This window comes from Scomber japonicus, chromosome 21, assembly GCF_027409825.1.
Source record: "Scomber japonicus isolate fScoJap1 chromosome 21, fScoJap1.pri, whole genome shotgun sequence".
NCBI classification, from domain to species: Eukaryota; Metazoa; Chordata; class Actinopteri; order Scombriformes; family Scombridae; genus Scomber; species Scomber japonicus.
This window is the reverse complement of record NC_070598.1, coordinates 17,723,909-17,744,518: the sequence shown is the minus strand read 5'-3', so window position 1 is coordinate 17,744,518 and position 20,610 is coordinate 17,723,909. Positions and strand designations below refer to the sequence as shown.

The 20,610-nt window shown below is 39.7% G+C and overlaps 2 protein-coding genes across 2 annotated transcripts; both read right to left on the bottom strand.

The window, feature by feature from the left end:
• Positions 1-2,031: 2,031 nt before the first annotated feature.
• Positions 2,032-12,151, bottom strand: LOC128382256 (myosin-6-like). Its single transcript, XM_053342251.1, has 37 exons — positions 11,948-12,151; positions 11,690-11,833; positions 11,442-11,598; positions 11,302-11,329; positions 11,079-11,184; positions 10,902-10,994; positions 10,612-10,675; positions 10,343-10,441; positions 10,148-10,251; positions 9,929-10,067; positions 9,691-9,809; positions 9,464-9,613; positions 9,099-9,269; positions 8,703-9,012; positions 8,538-8,602; positions 8,201-8,406; positions 7,986-8,109; positions 7,751-7,887; positions 7,407-7,662; positions 7,076-7,318; positions 6,823-6,999; positions 6,587-6,732; positions 6,396-6,486; positions 5,916-6,305; positions 5,554-5,680; positions 5,026-5,144; positions 4,742-4,938; positions 4,402-4,585; positions 4,107-4,272; positions 3,898-4,022; positions 3,494-3,802; positions 3,199-3,402; positions 2,819-3,115; positions 2,618-2,722; positions 2,425-2,520; positions 2,185-2,319; positions 2,032-2,052 (listed from the first exon to the last, which is right to left on the bottom strand). Exons 1-37 carry the CDS (start codon positions 12,149-12,151, stop codon positions 2,032-2,034), a joined length of 5,808 nt encoding a protein of 1,935 aa, XP_053198226.1.
• A 7,111-nt stretch (positions 12,152-19,262) lies between these two features.
• On the bottom strand, positions 19,263-20,474 carry LOC128382350 (myosin-7). Its single transcript, XM_053342348.1, has 5 exons — positions 20,313-20,474; positions 20,121-20,225; positions 19,933-20,028; positions 19,711-19,845; positions 19,263-19,322 (listed from the first exon to the last, which is right to left on the bottom strand). Exons 1-5 carry the CDS (start codon positions 20,472-20,474, stop codon positions 19,263-19,265), a joined length of 558 nt encoding a protein of 185 aa, XP_053198323.1.
• Positions 20,475-20,610: the final 136 nt, after the last annotated feature.

Below are 20,610 nucleotides of genomic sequence, written 5' to 3'. Positions count from 1 at the left end.
TTTCCATCTTATGTCATCATTAGCAGCACTCGTCGCACCGCAACAGCACAACACTTAAACCTCCTCCAGTCAATGGTCTCACAAAGGACACCCTGCGTTCTCTGATTAAAGCCTTTTTAATGCCAGTAAACTAAGTATACAGGTGGCAAAGAGACTTTTTGTGAAAGCCCATACTTAAGGGCTGCAATAGGCTATTTGCAAATCACACTGAAAACTGTTTTTCTTATGTACAATCTACATGTTATTTTCCCAATTACAGCAATAACACATCCAAACCCATAATTTTAAAACATTGCTATGGACTTGCATGCCAACATTTGTATTCTACATAATAAGATTGGAACCGTTTTAACATACATTTTTAGCATTTTTATTTATAGTGTTTCCTCAAAATACCTACTTTACAAAATTTAAGAGGTCTTTATTCTCTGTATCTCAATACATGTTGCATTCTTACCACAGGCACTGCAGTATAAAAGCCAGAAATGCAGACGACAGCAGCTTTCACTAAACTTTTCTGGCCTTCTGGTGGGGAGTTGCATCACTTAGCATGATCATGGTTAGGTGACTGTTTTGTGCATACTTGTTCTGTGCAAGGTACATCACCAGTGGGTTTGTTTAAAGTGAAACAAAAGAGGTTACCAAATAAGAACATCTGCTTTGGACTCTGATTTAAAGCACGATCTCATCTCAATATTTCAGACTTCTGAAATTGTATAATAAGGTAAGTAAAACCATAAATTGGAGCGTTTGCTGTTGAGATAAAATAAGAAAACTTATGGTTAACTTCTGACTTTAATCCATTGTATTAATTTAATGCAATTCCATTTTTTATTTATATAGGGCTAATCACAGTTTTTTCAAGGCATTTTTCACATAGAGCAAGTTGTTACTTTGTATTTATGTGATATTGGTGACATCCATAAACTTAATTCATCAGGTATTGCATTTATTTATTCAGTAAAAAGTTAATGATAATATAATTCTGTATGTCTTTACAAATGTATTCTTACTAAATTGTTTTTCCCTCACTTGTAATCCCTTTAAAGCATGAAAAAACTAATATGACATTAAAAAGTTACCATGAAACCCCAAGCAATTCTTTTCCCCTTCGTTCCATTATTATTCCTGTTTTCCTTTATAAACCCACTCACAATAATTTAAATCCTTTGACAATTCATTAGTGCTCAACTGCTTTACAGTGTGCCAGATAATACTGCCCTCTAATGGTTTCAGTTAGGAAGATAATGAAGAATCGAGGATATGCAACTGATATACAAGATAAATATCATGCTATTCAGTTATATCTGCTGTTATATTTTATATTGTCTTGGTCTTTTTTGATTTGTGGCAACTGGTAATAGATCAGTGGCCTGGTTTTATATATAAGTTTCTTTTTCTTACTTACTTCTGAATAGAAAATGATGTGTAGTGACCTGGTGTACAACATATATAGTCTATGTTTGTAGTATGAGAAATAATGCCAGTGTCATTTACACTTCACCAGCATCTGAAAGGCTTTTACAGTACACTACAGGAATTCTAATATGTCTCAACTATCCATGTGCTGCTGTTTTGAGTTTAAGCTTCTGTTGGTGGTGCTCATTCTCAGCTGTGTAATCAGCTGTTCAAGCTACCAGCCCAGCCGTGCAGGGCACTGTCTTTCACAGACAAGGAGCAAAGGTTGGAGCTCTTCCACTCTTGTAATGATGAAACATTAAAAGCATCTCAGATATAATTCAGTCCTGTTTTTACTGTTAGCAGGTGTTGCATGTGTCTTAATTTACAGTTAATATCACACAGTGCCGACTTCTGCTTTCTTTGTGGTGTCAGCTGTTTATTGCTTTTTGGTCTGTTTAACACTTTTTAAATCTTTGCAGGCTGTCCTCCAGGTTTGAATGTGTAAAATACAGGAGACATGATCACAGTGCTGCATTTTAAAACTCATTTATTCTCTGTTCCACTCATGTTGCACGGGGAATTAATAATCTAAGATACTACACTCTACTCATGAAGATCCCGTTAGAGGCTTCACTCTTCATCGTGAGATTTCTGTACAATGAGAAAATTAGAGATAAGTATTTTTTATTCCTGCAAAATCATTAAAGTTACATACTTTGCATTGCATTGCAACACTGTGTCAGTGCACACTCAATTTCATACTATTCTTTTATGATTGATTACCTTAGCGCCACTGTCACGGCTCTTAGCTCTCATCTTGTTGACCTGGGACTCTGCAATGTCGGCCCTCTCCTCTGCTTCATCAAGCTCATGCTGTAACTTGCGTAATTTGCCAAGATGTCCATTGGACTGTTCCTCCTAAAACATAAAAATTAGTGTTTAATATGTGGCTGTAGGTAAGAACTGATTCAAAAGGCAAATGGAGTATATTTTGGTAAAATAAGGTGCAGTGTTTCAGCTTACAGCCTCCTCTGAAGACCGCTTGTATGATTTGACTTTCAGTTGGAGTTTATCCACCAGGTCCTGCAGGCGGTTCAGATTCTTCTTGTCCTCCTCCGTCTGTTAAATTAATACACAATTCATATTTGCTTGTTCAAAAATAATCTTTCATCTTTTAATGGATGTTTATCAGAGTCATGGTGCTTATAAAGTATACCTGGTATGTGAGCTCTTTGATGCGTCTCTCATACTTGCGTATTCCTTTCACAGAGTCACTGCTTTTCTTCTGCTCCATCTCCACCTCATTTTCCAACTCTCGCACCTTCAGAAAAATAGTTAAGGACGAAGCTTTTATGTTTAAGTTTGTTAAAGGCTATGAATTATTTATCGTAACTCAGTGGAAATAAGAAGTATTTACCCTGGACTCCAGCTTCTGGATCTGCTTCTTGCCACCCTTCATGGCAATTTGCTCAGCTTCGTCCAGACGGTGTTGCAGGTCTTTGATGGTTTGTTCCATGTTCTTCTTCATGCGTTCCAGGTGAGCGCTGGTGTCCTGCTCCTTCTTCAGTTCCTCTGCCATCATGGCAGCATCAGTAATGGCCTTCTTTGCCTTTTCCTCAGCATTTCTGCACTCCTGCACAGCTTCCTCCACCTCATTCTGAAGCTGGGATGTGTCTCCCTCCAGCTTCTTCTTCTGGTTCAGCAGGCTGGTGTTCTACAAAGATCACCATTAAGGATTCATTAGTATTCAATATTAACAGCATTAATAGCATATAGTGGTCACAGCTTTGGACATACCTGAGAATGCAGTAGCTGAACTCTCTCACTGACATCCAGCAGTTCCTGCTCAGCCAGTTTACGACCTCTCTCAGTCTGCTCCACCAGAGACCTCAGCTCATCCAGTTCAGCCTGCAGCAGATTGTTACGTCTCTCCACAATGGCGATGTTCTCCTTCAGATCATCACTGGCACGGAGAGCTTCATCCAGCTGCAGCTGGGAGTCCTGTCAAGAAACAACCAAATTCTTTAGCTAATAACAGGGGCCCCAAAAAAATCAAAATCATGCTATCATGCACTTTAAGACTCTGTACTACCTTTAGATGAGTGTGGAGTCCCTTGAGCTGCTTCTGAGCCTCTGCTGCCTGCCTGTTGGCCTGGCTCAGTTGAATCTCCATCTCATTGAGATCTCCCTCCATCTTCTTCTTCACCCTGAGAGCCTCATTTCTGCTGCGAGTCTCGGCCTCCAGGGAGCTCTGCAAAGTGTCCACCACTCTTTGCTGGTTACGCTTGGACTGCTCCATCTCCTCATCCTTTTCTGCCATTTTGCGCTCGATGTCAGCCTTCACCTGGTTGAACTCAAGCTGAGCTCTAAGGATCTTACCTTCCTCATGTTCAAGGGAACCCTGTTAAAAACAGCATTAAAGCTTTATAGCTTAAGCACTTTTTTTAAAGAATCACAAATAGGCATATAAATAAAAAGACATTCAACATTTCTCACCTCAGCTTCCTCCAGAGCAGTTTGTATCTCAGCCTTCTCCTGCTCCAACTGTTTGCGGCTCTTCTCCAGCTCATGGATGCTCTTCCCTCCCTCACCAAGTTGCTCAGTCAGGTCAGAAATTTCCTCTGTTCAGACAATAGATTCATTTTACCGTTCTTTATCCCTATTTATGTTAAAAGATCGATCATATTTTAATTGTGTCTTCCTACCTTGGAGATTCTTGTTTTCTCGTTTCATGGTCTCCAGATGATCCAGAGATTCTTCATATGAGTTCTTCAGTTTGAAGAGCTCAGTGCTGAGAGAACGAGCCTCTTTCTGGGCACTTTCCAGCTCAGTCTGGGACTCCTCATACTTCTGCTTCCACTCAGCAAGGACCTGGTTAAATTGTATATTGAATATATTATAAACCTTACAAATACCTAGGCATCTTGAAACATTCAGACCTTTATTCTATTCTCGTGGATACATATCTGGATTTTGATTATGTCATTCTCTGTTAATTACCTTGTCAAAGTTTCTTTGTCTTTTATCCAGGGCTGCAGCAGCAGCATTGGATCTCTCCACGTCCACCATGAGATCCTCAATCTCACTCTGAAGCCTGTGTTTTGTTTTCTCCAGGGAGGAACATTTAGCATTAGCTGCTTCAACAGCTTCTTCAGCATCCTGCAAGCGTTGGGCAAGTTTTTTCCTGGCAGCAAAAAAAAGGAACACATCAATTAATTTCCTTATGGACAAAATGGGAATATCATGGCATGTCCTGTCTCAAGATGGGTCTTGTTAACGATGGTAATATAACTTTCTGAAATATGGGGGATAGTTTAGGTACATCTCACTGAATCCTTACTTTGCGTCTTCCAGCTCCTCCGTCCTCTGAATGGCATCAGTTTCATACTTTGTTCTCCACTGAGCCACTTCAGTGTTGGCCTTGGACATGCTGCGTTGGAGTTCAGCTTTGGCCTCCTGTTCCTCCTCAAACTGCTCTCTTAATAAATCACAGTCATGGCGAGAAGACTGCACTGCATGGGCAAGTGCATTCTTAGCCTAGAAGGTGAAGACACAAGCTGTAATGAATATACCATCAAATTAACCTAATGTCTCACTGGATACATTTGCACTCATTTTAGATACCTTGACTTCCTCCTCTAGCTGCCTCTTGAGGTCTTCAACCTGCTGAGTGTAAGACTGCTTCCCTCTGGTCAGCTGGGAAACCAAAGAGTCTTTCTCCTCCATCTGCCTGGAAAGCTCACCTTTTGTTAAGAAAGATTGAAATTATCCTCCCATTTTAAACATTGCAAATATATTCTCACATAATTAAAGCTGGAGTGCGAGAGTGTTAACTGATGTTTTTCTGTTGTGACATGTCCAATTGCCAGTACCCAACTAGCTGTAACCTACTGTCGATGCTTTAAAATGGAGGATTCATTGTTTTATGTGTCACATAACCCCTACTAAATGGCAAATTTCACTATTAGAATTTGATCTATTCAGTCCTATAACATTTGGAAAGTCTAGATGAGCTGCACCATTAACAACCAAATAGCCAGTGTGGGAATAACAGTATTGTGTGAACTACTGTAATTTGGCAAGGGCTTGAATGTAGTAGACATTCATTTATATGTAAAAGTTCCGCACTGCAAGTTTAAGGACGGGTCCTACCATTCTCAGTTTGAAGCTTTGCCTTCTGCATGGTAAAATCATTGATGATGCGCTGGCTTTCATCAGTTTTAGTCCTCAATTCACTCATTTGATCTTCAAGAGTGCGACACATCTTCTCCAGATTTGTCTGAAAATAAAACACATTTGCTTTGTGAGGCTTTGAGCTTAATGCTGCAGTCATCATGCTAGCAAGTTTACAGTGTCAATACTAACATGTTGATCTTTATCAGGTATAATGTTTAATATCTTCACTCTTTTAGTTATGTGTAATTAGTTCTGAACACATGGACATCCCATGAAGGTATCCCTAAAACTTCAGCATACTTTTTAGTATTCAGGGTTCCTTTGTTGGTCATACTCACTTTGGACTTGGAAACCTGCTCCATGTTGGAGACCACATCATCCAGTTCCAATCTGAGCTCGCTCTTCTCTTTCTCCAGCTTCTGTTTGACTCTTTGCAGGTTGTCAATCTGCTCGCCCAGGTCAGCCACGCTGTCTGCATTCTTCTTCCTCAGTGCAGCAGCAGTGGCTTCATGCTGCAGTGTGGCCTCTTCAAGGTCTCTGCGCATCTTCTGAAACTCAGCCTCTCTCTTCTTGTTCATCTCAATCTGGGCAGCGGTGGCTCCTCCAGCCTCCTCCAACCTCTCACTGATCTCCTCCAGTTCTCTGGACAAATCGGCCCTCTGCTTCTCCACCTTGGCTCGAGCAGCTCGCTCAGCCTCCAGTTCTTCCTCCAGCTCTTCAATGCGGGCCTTGACAAATTCATCATAGGATTATGAATTTTAAGTAGGAATTCACATTCACATTATGGAGATATAACAAGTTTAAGTTTGTGCATTTACCTGTAACTCCTTCAGTTTTTTCTGTAGTTGAGCACCCATGGCCTGTTCGTCTTCAATCTTACTCAGTTGCTGGCTGATTTCAAAGTCTTTCCTACATTTAAATGATAAAATGGTTCACCTCAGTAAACAGTTGTTAAAGCATCATCGATATTGTACCTAGTATTTTTTCTTTATACAAAATGTTAGCCTACTTTTTGAGTTTTTCCTCCAGCTGCTGCTTGTCATTTTCTAGATCCATTACATTTTCTTGGGTTAACTTCAAGTCCCCCTCCAGTTTTCTCTTTGCTCTTTCCAGATCCATCCTTACTTTCTTCTCTTGTTCCAATGATCCTTCAAGCTAACAAACAAAGCATTCCAAACATTTACTTTACAACATTGGACTCCACTGCTTGAAATTTAGTTAGAAATAACATTAAGGCATACTAACATCATCAACTTGCTGCTCCAGCTTGGTTTTGGCCTTGGTCAGAGTGTTGACTTTGTCCTCCTCACTCTGCAGATCGTCCAGCGTTTGCTGATGAGCCTCCTGAAGAGCTTTCTTCTCCTTAGTCAGCTTAGCAATGATTTCATCCAAAGCTGCCATCTCTTCAGTCAGGTTTTTAACCTAAAATATTGTTTAGTTAGCATAACTTACCTGGTCAAAATATGTTTGATCAACACAAGTCAAAATAATTTCTTACCTTGTTCTCAGTGGCATGCTTCTCCTTTTCCACTTTAGCCAGAGTCAGCTCCAGATCATCAATGTCTTTCTTGAGTTCTGAGCACTCATCCTCCAGCTTTCTCTTCTTGGAAGTCAGCTCTGCATTCATCTCCTCTTCATCTTCTAGTCTCTCTGTCAGCTCCTTGGATTTGGCCTCAAGCTGGATCTTACTTTTGATCAGACCCTCACAGCGCTCCTCTGCATCTGTAAGATTGTCTTGTTCCTAAAGATAGTCCAAAAAATGATATTGGAAATCATTACACTAGAATAAATCGGTGTAATATTTGGGTGAACTGAAAGACTGATCTTACAGATTGGACTTGGAGCGTCAGGTCATTCTTCTCTTGGACAAGGGTGACCATCTTTTCTTCCAGCTCTTTCCTGCGGGCTTCAGATTTAGCATAAGCCTCTTTGAGCTTTAAGAACTCCTCCTTCATGTTTGCCATCTCCTTCTCAGTCTCTGCTGATTTCAGCAAAGGTTTGATCTTGAAGTACATCTTCATCCAAGGCCAATTCTTGACACCCATGAAGGCACGCACGTTCCACTGGATCACCAGTAAGGCGTCCCTGGGAGTGGAAATCAATTCATGACTTAAATGTAAATTTTTACCTCTCAATTTATGTTAATAATATCCATCAATGACTGTTTTCCTACCTGCGCTCAACAATTTTCTGGAACTCAACTCTGGCAAGTAATCCTCTGGATCGTGCTTGAAGTCCAGTGATAATGAGAGCAAGACGATCATCTCGCATCTCCTCAAGAACACCCAGCAGACCAGCCTTGAAGAACACCTAGTATTGAAAGAAACGTTTTTAACTTCCCCCTAGAAAAAGGGCTGCTTTCATCTTTCAACACTGTTTATATTAGTTTATGTAATGACAGAACCAACCTTTGTGTGTCCCAGCTTATACTGCTCATGGTCAATGTCCAGAGAGCCCAGCAGTTTTTCTGCAGCTTTCTTGTTGTCCATGAACTGGCCCTCTGGGATAGCATTGGGGTTCAGAATGCGATATCTGAAACGATACAATAGTATCATTACAATTAGTGAATGAATGTGCATATGCATTCTACTTAATCATCAGTATGAGAGGCTACATTTCTTGCCTTTGTTTGAAGTCTCCATACTGGACCCTGTTGGGGAATCCCTTCCTGCAGATCCTGATGCCTTCCAGCACACCGTTACAGCGCAGCTGGTGCATGACCAGAGGATTCTCCATCGCCCCAGGAGTCTTAGTCTCATTGGGGATGAGGCAGCGGACAAAGTGGGGGTGAGTTGACCTGAGGTTGGTCATCAGTTTGTTCAGATTCTCCTGTAAATGTAGACAGTCAATTATATGAATTCCATATACCTCCTGTATGATTTCACAACTTATGTGTTCTGGGTTTAATCTCTTTCCCAAAACAGATGAATATGGCTCTAAAAGACACAATTTAAATTTACCCTGTGCAGGGCAGAGACAGTCTGGAAGGAGGAACCTTTCTTCTTTTTTCCACCCCCCTCCTGGGCTGTGTGGAAGTTATAGACATATACATGACATAACATTTTCTGAAACATTTATATGCATAATCATGGAAAATTCAATGACAATGGCCCAATATCCTTTACCTGAATCAGCACCAGCATATCCCGCGAACAGTGTACACAGTAACTTCAGAGTTGACTTCTGGAAGAGCCCAACCACTGTCTCATTCAGTGGGTCTTTGTTCTTCACCAGCCAGTTAGAGATGTTGTAATCAACAGTACCAGCATAGTGAACCAGGGAGAAATGAGCCTCTGGTTTCCCCTTAACAATCCTGGGCTTCTGGAAGTTGGCACTTTTACCCAGATGATTGTCATACAACTTGGCTTTGAATGTTGCATCGCTGGCTTTGGGGAACATGCACTCCTCTTCAAGGATGGACATGATGCCCATGGGCTAAAGGGACATAGTATAGTGTCGTAACGTATTGTATAGTAGAAAATAATAGAATTTCTAGTATGTGCAAGTTTGAAAACACCAACCTTCTCAATTAGTTCAATGCAGGCTGCCAAGTCCATACCAAAGTCAATGAACTCCCACACAATGCCCTCTTTCTTGTACTCTTCTTGCTCCAGCACAAACATATGGTGGTTGAAGAACTGCTGCAGCTTCTCATTAGTGTAGTTGATGCACAGTTGCTCGAAGGTGTTATACTAGGAAGAGCATGTAAATGTAAATGTAAATGTACTTTATTTATACAGCCCTTTACAACAGTCCTTTTGGTGTACCAAAGTGCTTTACAGCAGGTAATAAATAAAGAGAGGAATAAGCAAAAACGATGCAATACAATAAGTTAGACAAAATATATTTTATATACACACAAGTGAATAAAACTTTTTATACTCACATCAAAGATCTCAAATCCAGCAATGTCCAGCACACCAATGAAGTACTGGCGGGGTTGCTTGGTTTCCAGAGATTGGTTGATTCTCACCACCATCCACAAGAACATTTTCTCATACACTGACTTGGACAGTGCACCAATGGAGTAGTACACCTAGATAATCATGAATAAAGTAGTTTATATTCTGAACTCCCACAAGGTTTAAATGCAGCAACACTTTTGAAATTTACCTGCTGCACACTCTGACCCTTGGTGACCCACTCGTTGCCTACTTTCACTCTTGGGTGACAGAGGCCCTTGATGAGGTCAGCAGAGTTCAAGCCCATCAGATATGCAACTTTGTCTGTGTCTGTGGAAGGATTTTGTTAAGAAGAAGAATTTACTATATTGTTTTGTGTTTAAGATGGCGATAGTCATACAGTTTTAGTTAAGAAACTAAAACTGTATTTTCTTGTCGTAATCCTTTACCCTCTGTGCCATCAGCCTCTGCCTGCTCCTCCCTCTGCTTCTGTTTGAATCTCATGTTTCCGAAATGCATGATGGCACCAGTCAACTTGTAAATGCCATTCTTCTCCTCTTGGATGAAGCCCAGGACATCAAAAGCATCCTTAAATGACCAAATTAAATTTGAGTCAGTAATGAAAAATATATTTGTAGAATTTGTAACAACTTCTCTGCTTAACTTACATCAGTAGCCATCAGCTCGTCACCATCATCGATGGAAGTTACGCTGATCTCTCCTTGGGAGATGAAGCAGTAGTCATAGGGGTTGCTTGTGATTAACAGCATCTCTGTCCAAAAAAAAGAAGAAGAAGAAATTTAATATGTGTCTATGGTGTTTCTTCAGGGTCAGATCGAATCCATGTTTTGATCAGCACCCACCAAGCAGTTCTGGTTTCTTTTGGGATAAAATCTGGTAGAAGATGTGGTAGTCTCTCTCAGCCTTGAGCTGATAAGTGACACGAGATTTCTCCAGAAGATCTGAAAATCATTACCACATGACTTTATCTTACAACCTGTTAGTTAGGTACTTTATTAAAACACTGAAACACATTGACATGCCAACCTTAGGTTGATAAACAAATCATGATGTGATGTGTGAAAATAGCTCAAGACCAACAGTATTGAAGTACATGTCACAAACTACTTACATGTCTCAATATCAGCAGAGGCCAACTTCCCACTCACTCCAAAGTGGATTCGAATGAATTTACCCTTTAACAGGCAAGAAAAGGACAATTATATTGAACCACTAACTGCTATTTTGAAATATCTCTCATATTATAATACCCATAATGCCCCTAATGCCCTGATTGAACTGTGAACTGTTTTGTAATTTGAAGTATAAACACTGACATGCAGAACATATGTAGGTGTTACTGAATAATACAGAAAAATCAAAGTCTTCATCTTTAATAAATGGAGTAATTAGGACACTTACAAATCTGGAGGAGTTGTCATTTCTGATGGTTTTGGCGTTTCCAAAAGCCTCCAGAGCAGGGTTAGCCTGGATGATTTGATCCTCCAGGGTGCCCTGTGGATTTAATGGATGCAACCTTTAAGCCCAACTATTAAAACACCATTTATTATGTTTATTATAATGAACACATAAACCAACCTTTTTCTCCTGAGCAGCATCCTTCTTGCCACCAGCTGCTGCAATGCTGGCAAAGTACTGGATGACTCTCTTGGTGTTCACAGTCTTTCCTGCTCCAGATTCTCCACTGCAAATGAAAACCACTGAATATGTAAACATGAAGATATTTGTAAAAAAAAATAAAAAAAAAATGCATCATTGTTCTTCAGAATAGAAACAGATATGATTTTTGTGAATAACTCACGTAATAAGGACAGACTGGTTTTCTCTGTCTGCAGGATTTAAGACAATACAGTATTATTATTTTTTTTATTTAAACGTTTAGACAATGTCAAAGAGAACATCACGCTCCAAAAAGCAAAGTGCACAATGAGGTGAACGTACCTGACAGCATGTATTGGTAAGCATTGTCAGAGATGGAGAAGATGTGAGGAGGAGCTTCACTCCTCTTCTTTCCTCTGTAGGCATTGACCACCGACTGATCGTACACTGGCAGCCACTTGTAGGGGTTGACAGTCACACAGAACAGCCCTGAGTAGGTCTGTTGACAAAGATAAATAAAAGATGTCCTCGTTATTGGACTGAAGGTTTCGGGCACTGGAGAGATCAGAAGACTTGTGGTCATCACTCACGTAGATCATCCATGCTGCATAACGCTCTTTGAGGTTGAACAGCACAGCAGGTTCATGGAGGAAGGTGAACATCGCCATGTCCTCAATTTTATCAAACTTTGGCGGGTTCTGAGGGTGGATGTCTATCTCCTTATGGGTAGCAGTCTGTAAGGGTTTAAAACAGGAAAGTCAGATAAGTATAAGCTAACCACTTTGTTTGATTGCTGTGACATCATCACTTTCCCTTCATTACACAGTACATGTGGTTGCCTGACTTACTTTCCCAAACTCAGTCTCAACGGTGACTTTGTCGCCATCTCTGCTGGTGATTTGTGCTTTAACGTACTCCACCTCAGGGTCGGGTACAAAGCACATCCTCTTCATGTCGAAGGGTCGTGTCTGGGCCTCCAGACGCTCCTTATCTGACTTTCTCAGAAAGGGAGCTGCTGTCCCAAACTCCGCCATGAGGGCGTCACCTGACATCTTGAAAGCTGTGAACCAAGGATGTGATTTCAAAGCATTTTCATTTTATATTCTTTGGAGTACCACTTGTTTTGTTTATGTGCTAGTATGTTGTAAGTTTATGAGTCACCTATTAACTACTGTAACCACTATTTTACAGTGCATATCAACTTATCAGGATATCATATCTTTTTAATTTAAGTACGCTTATATTCTAGGAACTACCAGCAGACAAACAAAACAAACAAAGTCCCACAATTGTTTTGAGTATGTTCATTTTCTTTAAAAAAAACAAACAGGATGGAGACAATTACCTGTTTACTCTTCCTCTCCCCTCAGACTGATTTGATGTGGTGGTTCACTGATAGAAGACAGAAAAGATAAAAAGCTAACCAGCTTTGTCTCTATTACACAATGTAACAGCTAAATGCATAAAATGTATGTGTACTTACCTGCAGGTGTTGTGTGCCTATCTTCACTCCCCTGTCTGAGCCCCTTTTTATACACAGCCAGAAGGCAGTGCCTCAACACACAGTCTCCCTATATGGAAAGAGAAAGAAAACAAGGGACCCTAATCAAAAAATGGAACATCTGTATTTGGAGATAAAGGTGTGGACAATAAAAAGTCCCATATAACCATTGGTCAGTGCAATTGAAACTTATGAGCTGGTCTTAGATCAGCATCTATTTTAGTGTTGTCCTTTGAGTGACTTAAAAGGCATCAAACTACAGAAATATGTTTTACTAATATAATAATTGGTCATATGAAATAATAGTAATACACTTAATTTATATAGCAGTTTCATACAGAAGATGCCACTGAAAGGCCACACTTAAAATATATATATATATATATTTAAAAAAAAAAATATATATATATATATATATAAACAAAAGGAGTGAAACAGAAGGAAGTAAAGTGGTAATAGTTAACACATATGTATACGTAATAGGGATAAAAGTTAGTCATTACCATAACCACTTAGTTATTGTGTAAATGTTTATCAGCAATTTCTAATGCATTTTATTATGTAGGTTGATCAATTTTAAACATTTGGTGGTCTAGTGGTCCGTATTGTGGTCTGTCACCACAACAGAAAGCACTGCTTGTGTGTCTACAGACAATAGCATTGTCTGTCTTCTATTATCCTGGAGGACAAAGATAAACTTGTTAATTTTTCACTTGAATTGCTTCATCTGGTCTGTGTTTGCCTCCCAGTGGATCTCAGCCACCCTCTTTCCATTTATAATAAAAGATGGTGTGTGACAGCTGCCTGCTTTCAAAGGTTTCAGCCTCCATACTGTCAGTAAATACATTTAGTGCATACAGAGCAGTTATCATCTCCTGCATGTATACATTATTAATAGTAGAGGGTCAATAGGTCTAATAGCTGTCGAGTTAACAGATGAGATCCTTAAACAACGTGTTTATTGAGTGGACCTTCTGAAGACCTTCTTAAGAAGCATATGAGCCCTTTGACTTTAACAAATTCACACATTCGCCATGACCTTGTGGGTTGACAGTCGGTTGTCTGCACCCAACATACCATTCCTCATTACATCAAGGGGGGTGCTGAGGCATTCCCAGCTGTCTTGTGTCCTTCTGCCGTCAACACTTATGATCAAGCTTCATTGTCTTCTCTACATACGACAGGGACCTTGGTGTACTGTTCTAGTGATTCAACAGTCATGGCCGGATGGACCAACAGGCATATTTTGGGTCATAGTTGTATTATGTATGTGTATGTGTGCCATGTTGAGTTTAAAAAGCTGAATTGGATAGAGGTCAATATTTATTGATGATTAAGAAGATTATCAGTTTACTCATCACCAGAGAACACAGCCTGTGTAAACAGTTGTTTAATGTCTCACATGGAAGCTTTGAGGGTGATCTTAGTTTGACTTTTTGGGTAATACTGTACAGTTGTTCACTTTCTTTTCAGTTAAATAGGAAGAAGCAGGAAGAATAGGAAGTCGGTTAGCTTAGCTTATTTCGCAAATTGCTGAACTACCACTTCAAGGAAAGATGCCATTGAGTTTTAGTATGGTAAAGTCAGATCTAGTGTCTTTGGAGATTGAGAGAGGGACAAAAAGCTACTACTGGATAAAATGTCATCAATTTGGTCTCCAGAGGATGAGTCCAACTCACTCTGGTGATCCTCTGACACCACCAGGAGGTTTGTGGTTCTGAGTAAAATATTTATATTTCGCATGAATTGCTATAACATTTGCTATAGATATACATGTTGCTTATAAGATGAATACATTACATACATATTCATGATTCCCAGGAGATGTATTCAAGTGACTTTAGTGATCTCCTGACTCTCAGATGGATAATAGAATAACACTTTGTTTTATTATATTTGCTACCTACTGTATAGTCTCGGTTCTGCATCTATTATTCTTCCATTTATAGACTCCCAGTAGAAGTCAGCCAAAAGGTTCACTAACACAATGTCTTGAAAACAAACCACAGAGGACTGAGAGGTGTTTATGGCACATTGTTTCCTTGCTTTTGTCCTTGAGCTCGGAGATTACCACATGACTGTTCATAGAGCCACTACAAATGTCTTTGGCACACTGAGATGGATTGCAAAGGCACAGTGACACATTATATCAAACTTAGATTTCAGTGAGAGCTGCCAACCGTCACACTTACTGGCTCTGGCTCACACTCACATACTCCCCAAGCACATCTCACACAAAATTCAAAACCACAGTTACAAAACAATGCTGCTTCTACAGTAAATACAGGACACCAATTTCCTCTCAGGAGAAACTTTGGTGCCAGGCAGTTCTGACCACCTTTTCAATAGTCAGTTCAGTAGGTGATCGCAACACACCTACTGAAAATTCCTACAATAACAAGGACTTTAAAAAATGAGTCTTCACATGCTGTGGGCTTTCAATTTTCCACTTATTTAATATGTTTTTTGTGTCCATGTTTTGCTGTTGACAGGACATAAGGATGAAAGTTGAGTGTGGACATCATCACAGCTGCAGCTGTTCCTAAGCAAGGCGAGGTCACAGCCATATATACTGCCACTAAAACAAACTGCCACTTCATACTGTAACTCCACACTCCATATTGTTGGCCTCACATTGTTTCCTTCGGTTTACCCTTGAGGACAAAGATATATCTGTGAAATTGTTTTGGGATTCTTTTTTCTGACCTTAAGTGAAAGTAAGCTCTCCACACTCATCTGGCTTGTCATTTGTCCCCCTAAGCAGTATGAACAGTCTCTATTTAACTTTCTTTTGCCACTAAATGTGAACTTACACAATATTTAAGAGTCTAGGTTAATTACTTCCTCTTCTGTTAAGTGTCATATGAGACCAAATTACCTGTCACAAGTACTAATTGTATAAAGAAAATGTACAGATTGCTGTGAGGTGATAATTTGAGAAAGGGGGTTCTTAACAAAGTGTGAACTCCTCCAAGACCTTTGCACATATGATCTGGTCTGACAATCCTCCACCTTCAACCTTGTGTGGTCATGCCATCTTCATTTAGACTCAAAGGTGAAACCAACTGATCGTGTCAACAGCTCTTAAGTTAGCTATCTTGAGTTATTGTTGTTGTTAACTTGTTCTTGAGCTCATCTAAACTTAATCTAATGTCATATTTTGACAATGTAAATCCAGGATCACTTGCCTCCAGAACACATGATTCTAGCTGTTTGGACCCTGTTTTTCAACTGATATCGAATAAAAGCCATTCACAGTAATATGAAAATGTAATTTAAAGACAAAGAAACGAGAAAGGGAAGAGGGTGATTTTACAGTCCTATATATAAGAAATTGTTTGGTAGAGAAAAAAATGAAAAGATATACTTTATATTAAAATCCCATTTATCTTTATATATTGTATATTTTCAGAAGTGATAATTGGATTGTTGGAATTCACAAGTGTCTGCAGTCACCACAAGGATCGTGTCACCTGTCAAGAGTATTTCTGCACCATACAAAGTGCAAGGCCACCTACAAAGTGTTAATGTATCTCAGACGTAGTTAGAGATGGCATCTGCTCCTCCAAGACCTTTGAATTGCATAACAAGACCCTTTCAACACTCAGCTTTCCCTGCAGGCCCAGCAGTCCAGCACAGCGGTTTGAAGGGTTAGCTTTTGATGTTGTCTTGTTCACCTAGGAATCCTCGTGTCATTCAAATGATGCTTCTGTTCACTGCATGTAACACACATATGAAGTACATACAGGTGGATTGTTTGGAATAGGACGGAAGAAGAAAGCAGATGACGTTGGAGAGCTGAGAAAAAAAGAGAGAGAAGGGTGGGTGGAGAAACATGTAGAGTTGGCGGAGGATGTGGAGGTGGATGTTGCATAAACTGTCAAACAAGTGAGCTTGAATGGCCTGGTGCATCAACAGAATATACAGTAGTTATGGGCAGGAGTTTGTAGATTACAACAGAGTTGTTGCATAAAGAGAAACTTCTGTCTTTTTCAATCTAGACCATGTTCTCCCACATTTTATGTCTAAGTGACTAATGGGTTCAATGTTTTTTGAAAATGGTCCAGTATTGAGCAAGAGCCCTTCAACCAGCAGTGGCTAAACAGGCTGCAATTTAATCAATGTATGTCCTCTAAAAGCGCTAGAGGAAATTAGAGGGAAAAGCAAAGAGGAAAAACTAAAATGACAGATAAAGAACAATAGGCACAGGGTGGAAGCTATGCATATGACTATATGAGTGACAGAAACGCAGGAATAGAGAAGAGAGGACAAAAGTAAGAAAAGACAGGAAAAATGTAAGGAATGTAAGAGAGAAATGTACAGAATGTAAGAGGGCCAGACAGTAAGACCAAAGAAAACTGACACAAAAGCCATAATTGATCAGAAAGGAGCAAGCAGGAAAAAGAAAAGCCAGACTTACATATGGAGGTTTTAGCAGTAGTTAAAGGGTTCCATAGGTACTTGAAACAATTGTAATAGCCACAGTTACATTAGGAATCCAACCAAAAGTTGTAGTATTACTTTTCTGGCAATAGTGACAGTAAGAGGAAGGGTGGGTGAGGAAATATTGCTCTTGGCCCAAAAGCAGACTTAAAGAGCATGAACATTAAAAGAGTTTATTTTGTCAGCAGGTATAACAGGTAAGGCAGGAAGGAGAAGACTAAAAATAAAACTAGCATAGTTCAAAATCACTATTCGGTCAGGCAGATTCAAGCAATTGCTATGACTAGGAGACATAGCAGTGTGACAAATGACAAGGCTACTGTGCAGGTCTAGTATAAACTCTTTGGACAATGGGATAATGAGGTGCAGGTGCAAGGTCAGGTGACTGGTAAAGGTAGGAACATAATGAGGACAATTGGTTGACAGGAGAAGGACAAGGTCTGAAATCATGGACAGATAAATTAGATTAATTTAATGTTTTCTCAATCAAATGTTGATAATTATGAGTGAGTTGAGGGCTCACTAATATCTCATCAGCACTGCAGGATGGGGCACCAAGAAAGAGGTGATAACAGTGTGAGAGGTGAAGTTGTCCAACATTGCTTTGCTGAAGAGAGCTGTCAAAAGTGTGCTGTCTTTCTGCAAGGTGATAATGTGGTCCAATATGACCCAAGAAAGTATGACAATCTATTGACCACTTTACCCTGCACTCCTCATCACTCAACTATCACAGCTCCACACCTTACTCTAAATGCTGTTCTAACCTTGAGGGCATTGTTTTGCTACCAGGGTGGAACATACCAATCCATGTTGAGAGTTTCATTCTCAGCTGCCTTACACTCGTCACGTCTCTCCTGCTGTGGTTTTTTGTCCACAGTCTAAGACTTGACCGAGGGATATGAACAGTAGCAATTATCAGACTGATCCTGCAAAGATGAAGGAATCTTAAAGTCTAAGGTGTGCAGAGGGGAGACATATCTCTGAACCTACTGACACTGAGTGTCCCTCTGTCACAGCAATGCAGTGAGATGCATTTATGTGGAATTACAGCTTGTTTTATCACTTTTAAAAGAGACCCCATAAGATTCTCTGATCTGAACGCTATCTCACTATGACATGTACACTCATCACCTAGCTTATACTCTTGTGTGATGAGGTTAATGCCACATGTAAAAACACCCTGGAAATTAGTTTGTCCATCTGGCAATGTGTGTTGAAAGGTAAGTCATCATAGTCAATCAATGTGTTTGGTGATAATTAATGTCACGGGTGTGGATGTGGATATTTTCAGAGGTACATTGCATTCAGTAAATTTCAAATTAGTCTTTAATGCAGTTTTTTCATTGGTGAATAAAATGCATTTCTGTTGATATTGGTAGAAACACAATATGTATAGTATTTGACTTGTCAAATTCAATGGGTTTTGATTTGTCCTGTATTTATTATTTATATACAGAATAATATAATATGCTTCATGTCATGAGATGCTGGTAGATGTTTGGACCCTCCAAGTTACAGGTCTTCAGACCTAAATTCATCACTGATCAGCACCACAACAAACGAGCACATTTATGGCAAATTATCTTTTTTTAAATTCACGTACCTAATGCAATCTCTCCGGGGAAAATAATACACATTTTGTTTTGCTTTTCTTTTTAATGCATCAGTGTTTTCATCATTTTATAATCATCTGATATTTGTTTTTTAGAATTCATAAGATTTGTATTAATCTTAGAATTATCATTGTAAAAGTACCTGAAAAGTGCATAGCCTACTTGTATATTCTTTTATAGCTTGCCATTATGTGACACTATGAAGTCTGTAAATTGGGTCACTTATCTTAGTGTAAAACATTTCTGTGTGTGTTGTTGCTGTGTCTCCATCTAGTGGCTCTTACCGGTGCTGCCATTTTCTATACTATGTGTTGATTTGACAACAACACTGTGAATGGCACTCTCAACAACTGCATTATCACGTAAACAAATTTAGATAGTTTTCTTTAAAATGGCAAAAACATTTTTTTTACAGTTTATGACCCATGGCAAGTGAGATTTAGTGTCATTTTCTCATAAACTTCAGAACAATCTGACTTATTTTTGCAACCAGTGGAGTTGCCCCTGCTGGCCATTAGAGAGAAAGCAGGTTTAAATCATTTTGGCTTCACTTTTCCAGCCCAGAGTTATCCACTTGGTCAGTACCTATTTATTTTCTCTTCTGGGTCATGAGGACATGAAACCTTTCCCAGCAAGCACTCTGTTGGGTTGCTGTCTGGTGTAGATCTCATACACAGGGACAAAACATTCAACCTCACATCCTTGGGCAAATTAAAATTTCAAGTTCGCCTGACTTGCTTGGACTGTTGTATCTGCCAGCAAAACATGAGGATATATGAAAAACACGACACAGGTTTGGATTTTTGATATGCATCACTCTTTATTTTGTTTACATATTTTTAATATGTTTTAGCTTTGAGTCTTTGAAGGTTCCAGCCAAGAGCTTCATTCACCTTCAAGCCCCTTCTGTATAGGAGACAATGAATGAAAACCATTAGGTTGCAGTCAATTAATTTACAATATGATTACTATATACAAAGCAAAGCATTACTGCAATTACACAAAGTTAAAGAAAAAACATGGAAATATGACTGAAATTGCTGTCATCACTGACCTTGGATGAAGCATCACGGCTTTTGGTTTTCATCTTGTTGACCTGCGACTCAGCAATGTCAGCTCTTTCCTCTGACTCATCCAGTTCATGTTGCAGTTTACGGAGCTTGGTCATATAGCCGTTAGCTTGTTCCTCCTGTTAAATCATTCAATTTGATTATTTATTTTTAAAAGAAGGGGCGGGCGCTTTGCACATCTAATATCAAAATACACCTGTACTTACAGCCTCTTCTGAAGATCTCTTGTAAGATTTGACTTTCAACTGCAGTTTGTCTACCAGGTCCTGCAGGCGGGACAGATTCTTACGATCCTCTTCAGTCTGAACAGGGTTTAATAGGCAGGGTCATGCATTGCTTTTTATATATGACACAGAATTAATTTGAATGTGGAGAGCACATGTTTATAATAGACCTGATAAGTAAGCTCCTTGATGCGTCTCTCATATTTACGGACTCCCTTCACAGAGTCACCACTCTTCCTTTGCTCAGATTCCACTTCAGCTTCTAGCTCCCTCACCTGCAGTACAAAAACAAACAAGATCACAGTGTCACAGAAACTAAATAAAGTATCTTAACAACATCTGAAAAAATAGGTCTCTCTTACTCTGGACTCCAGCTTCTGCACTTGCTTCTTGCCACCCTTCATGGCGATTTGCTCAGCTTCGTCCAGACGGTGTTGCAAGTCTTTAATGGTTTGTTCCATGTTCTTCTTCATGCGTTCCAGGTGAGCGCTGGTGTCCTGCTCCTTCTTCAGTTCCTCTGCCATCATGGCAGCATCAGTAATGGCCTTCTTTGCCTTTTCCTCAGCATTTCTGCACTCCTGCACAGCTTCCTCCACCTCATTCTGAAGCTGGGATGTGTCTCCCTCCAGCTTCTTCTTCTGGTTCAGCAGGCTGGTGTTC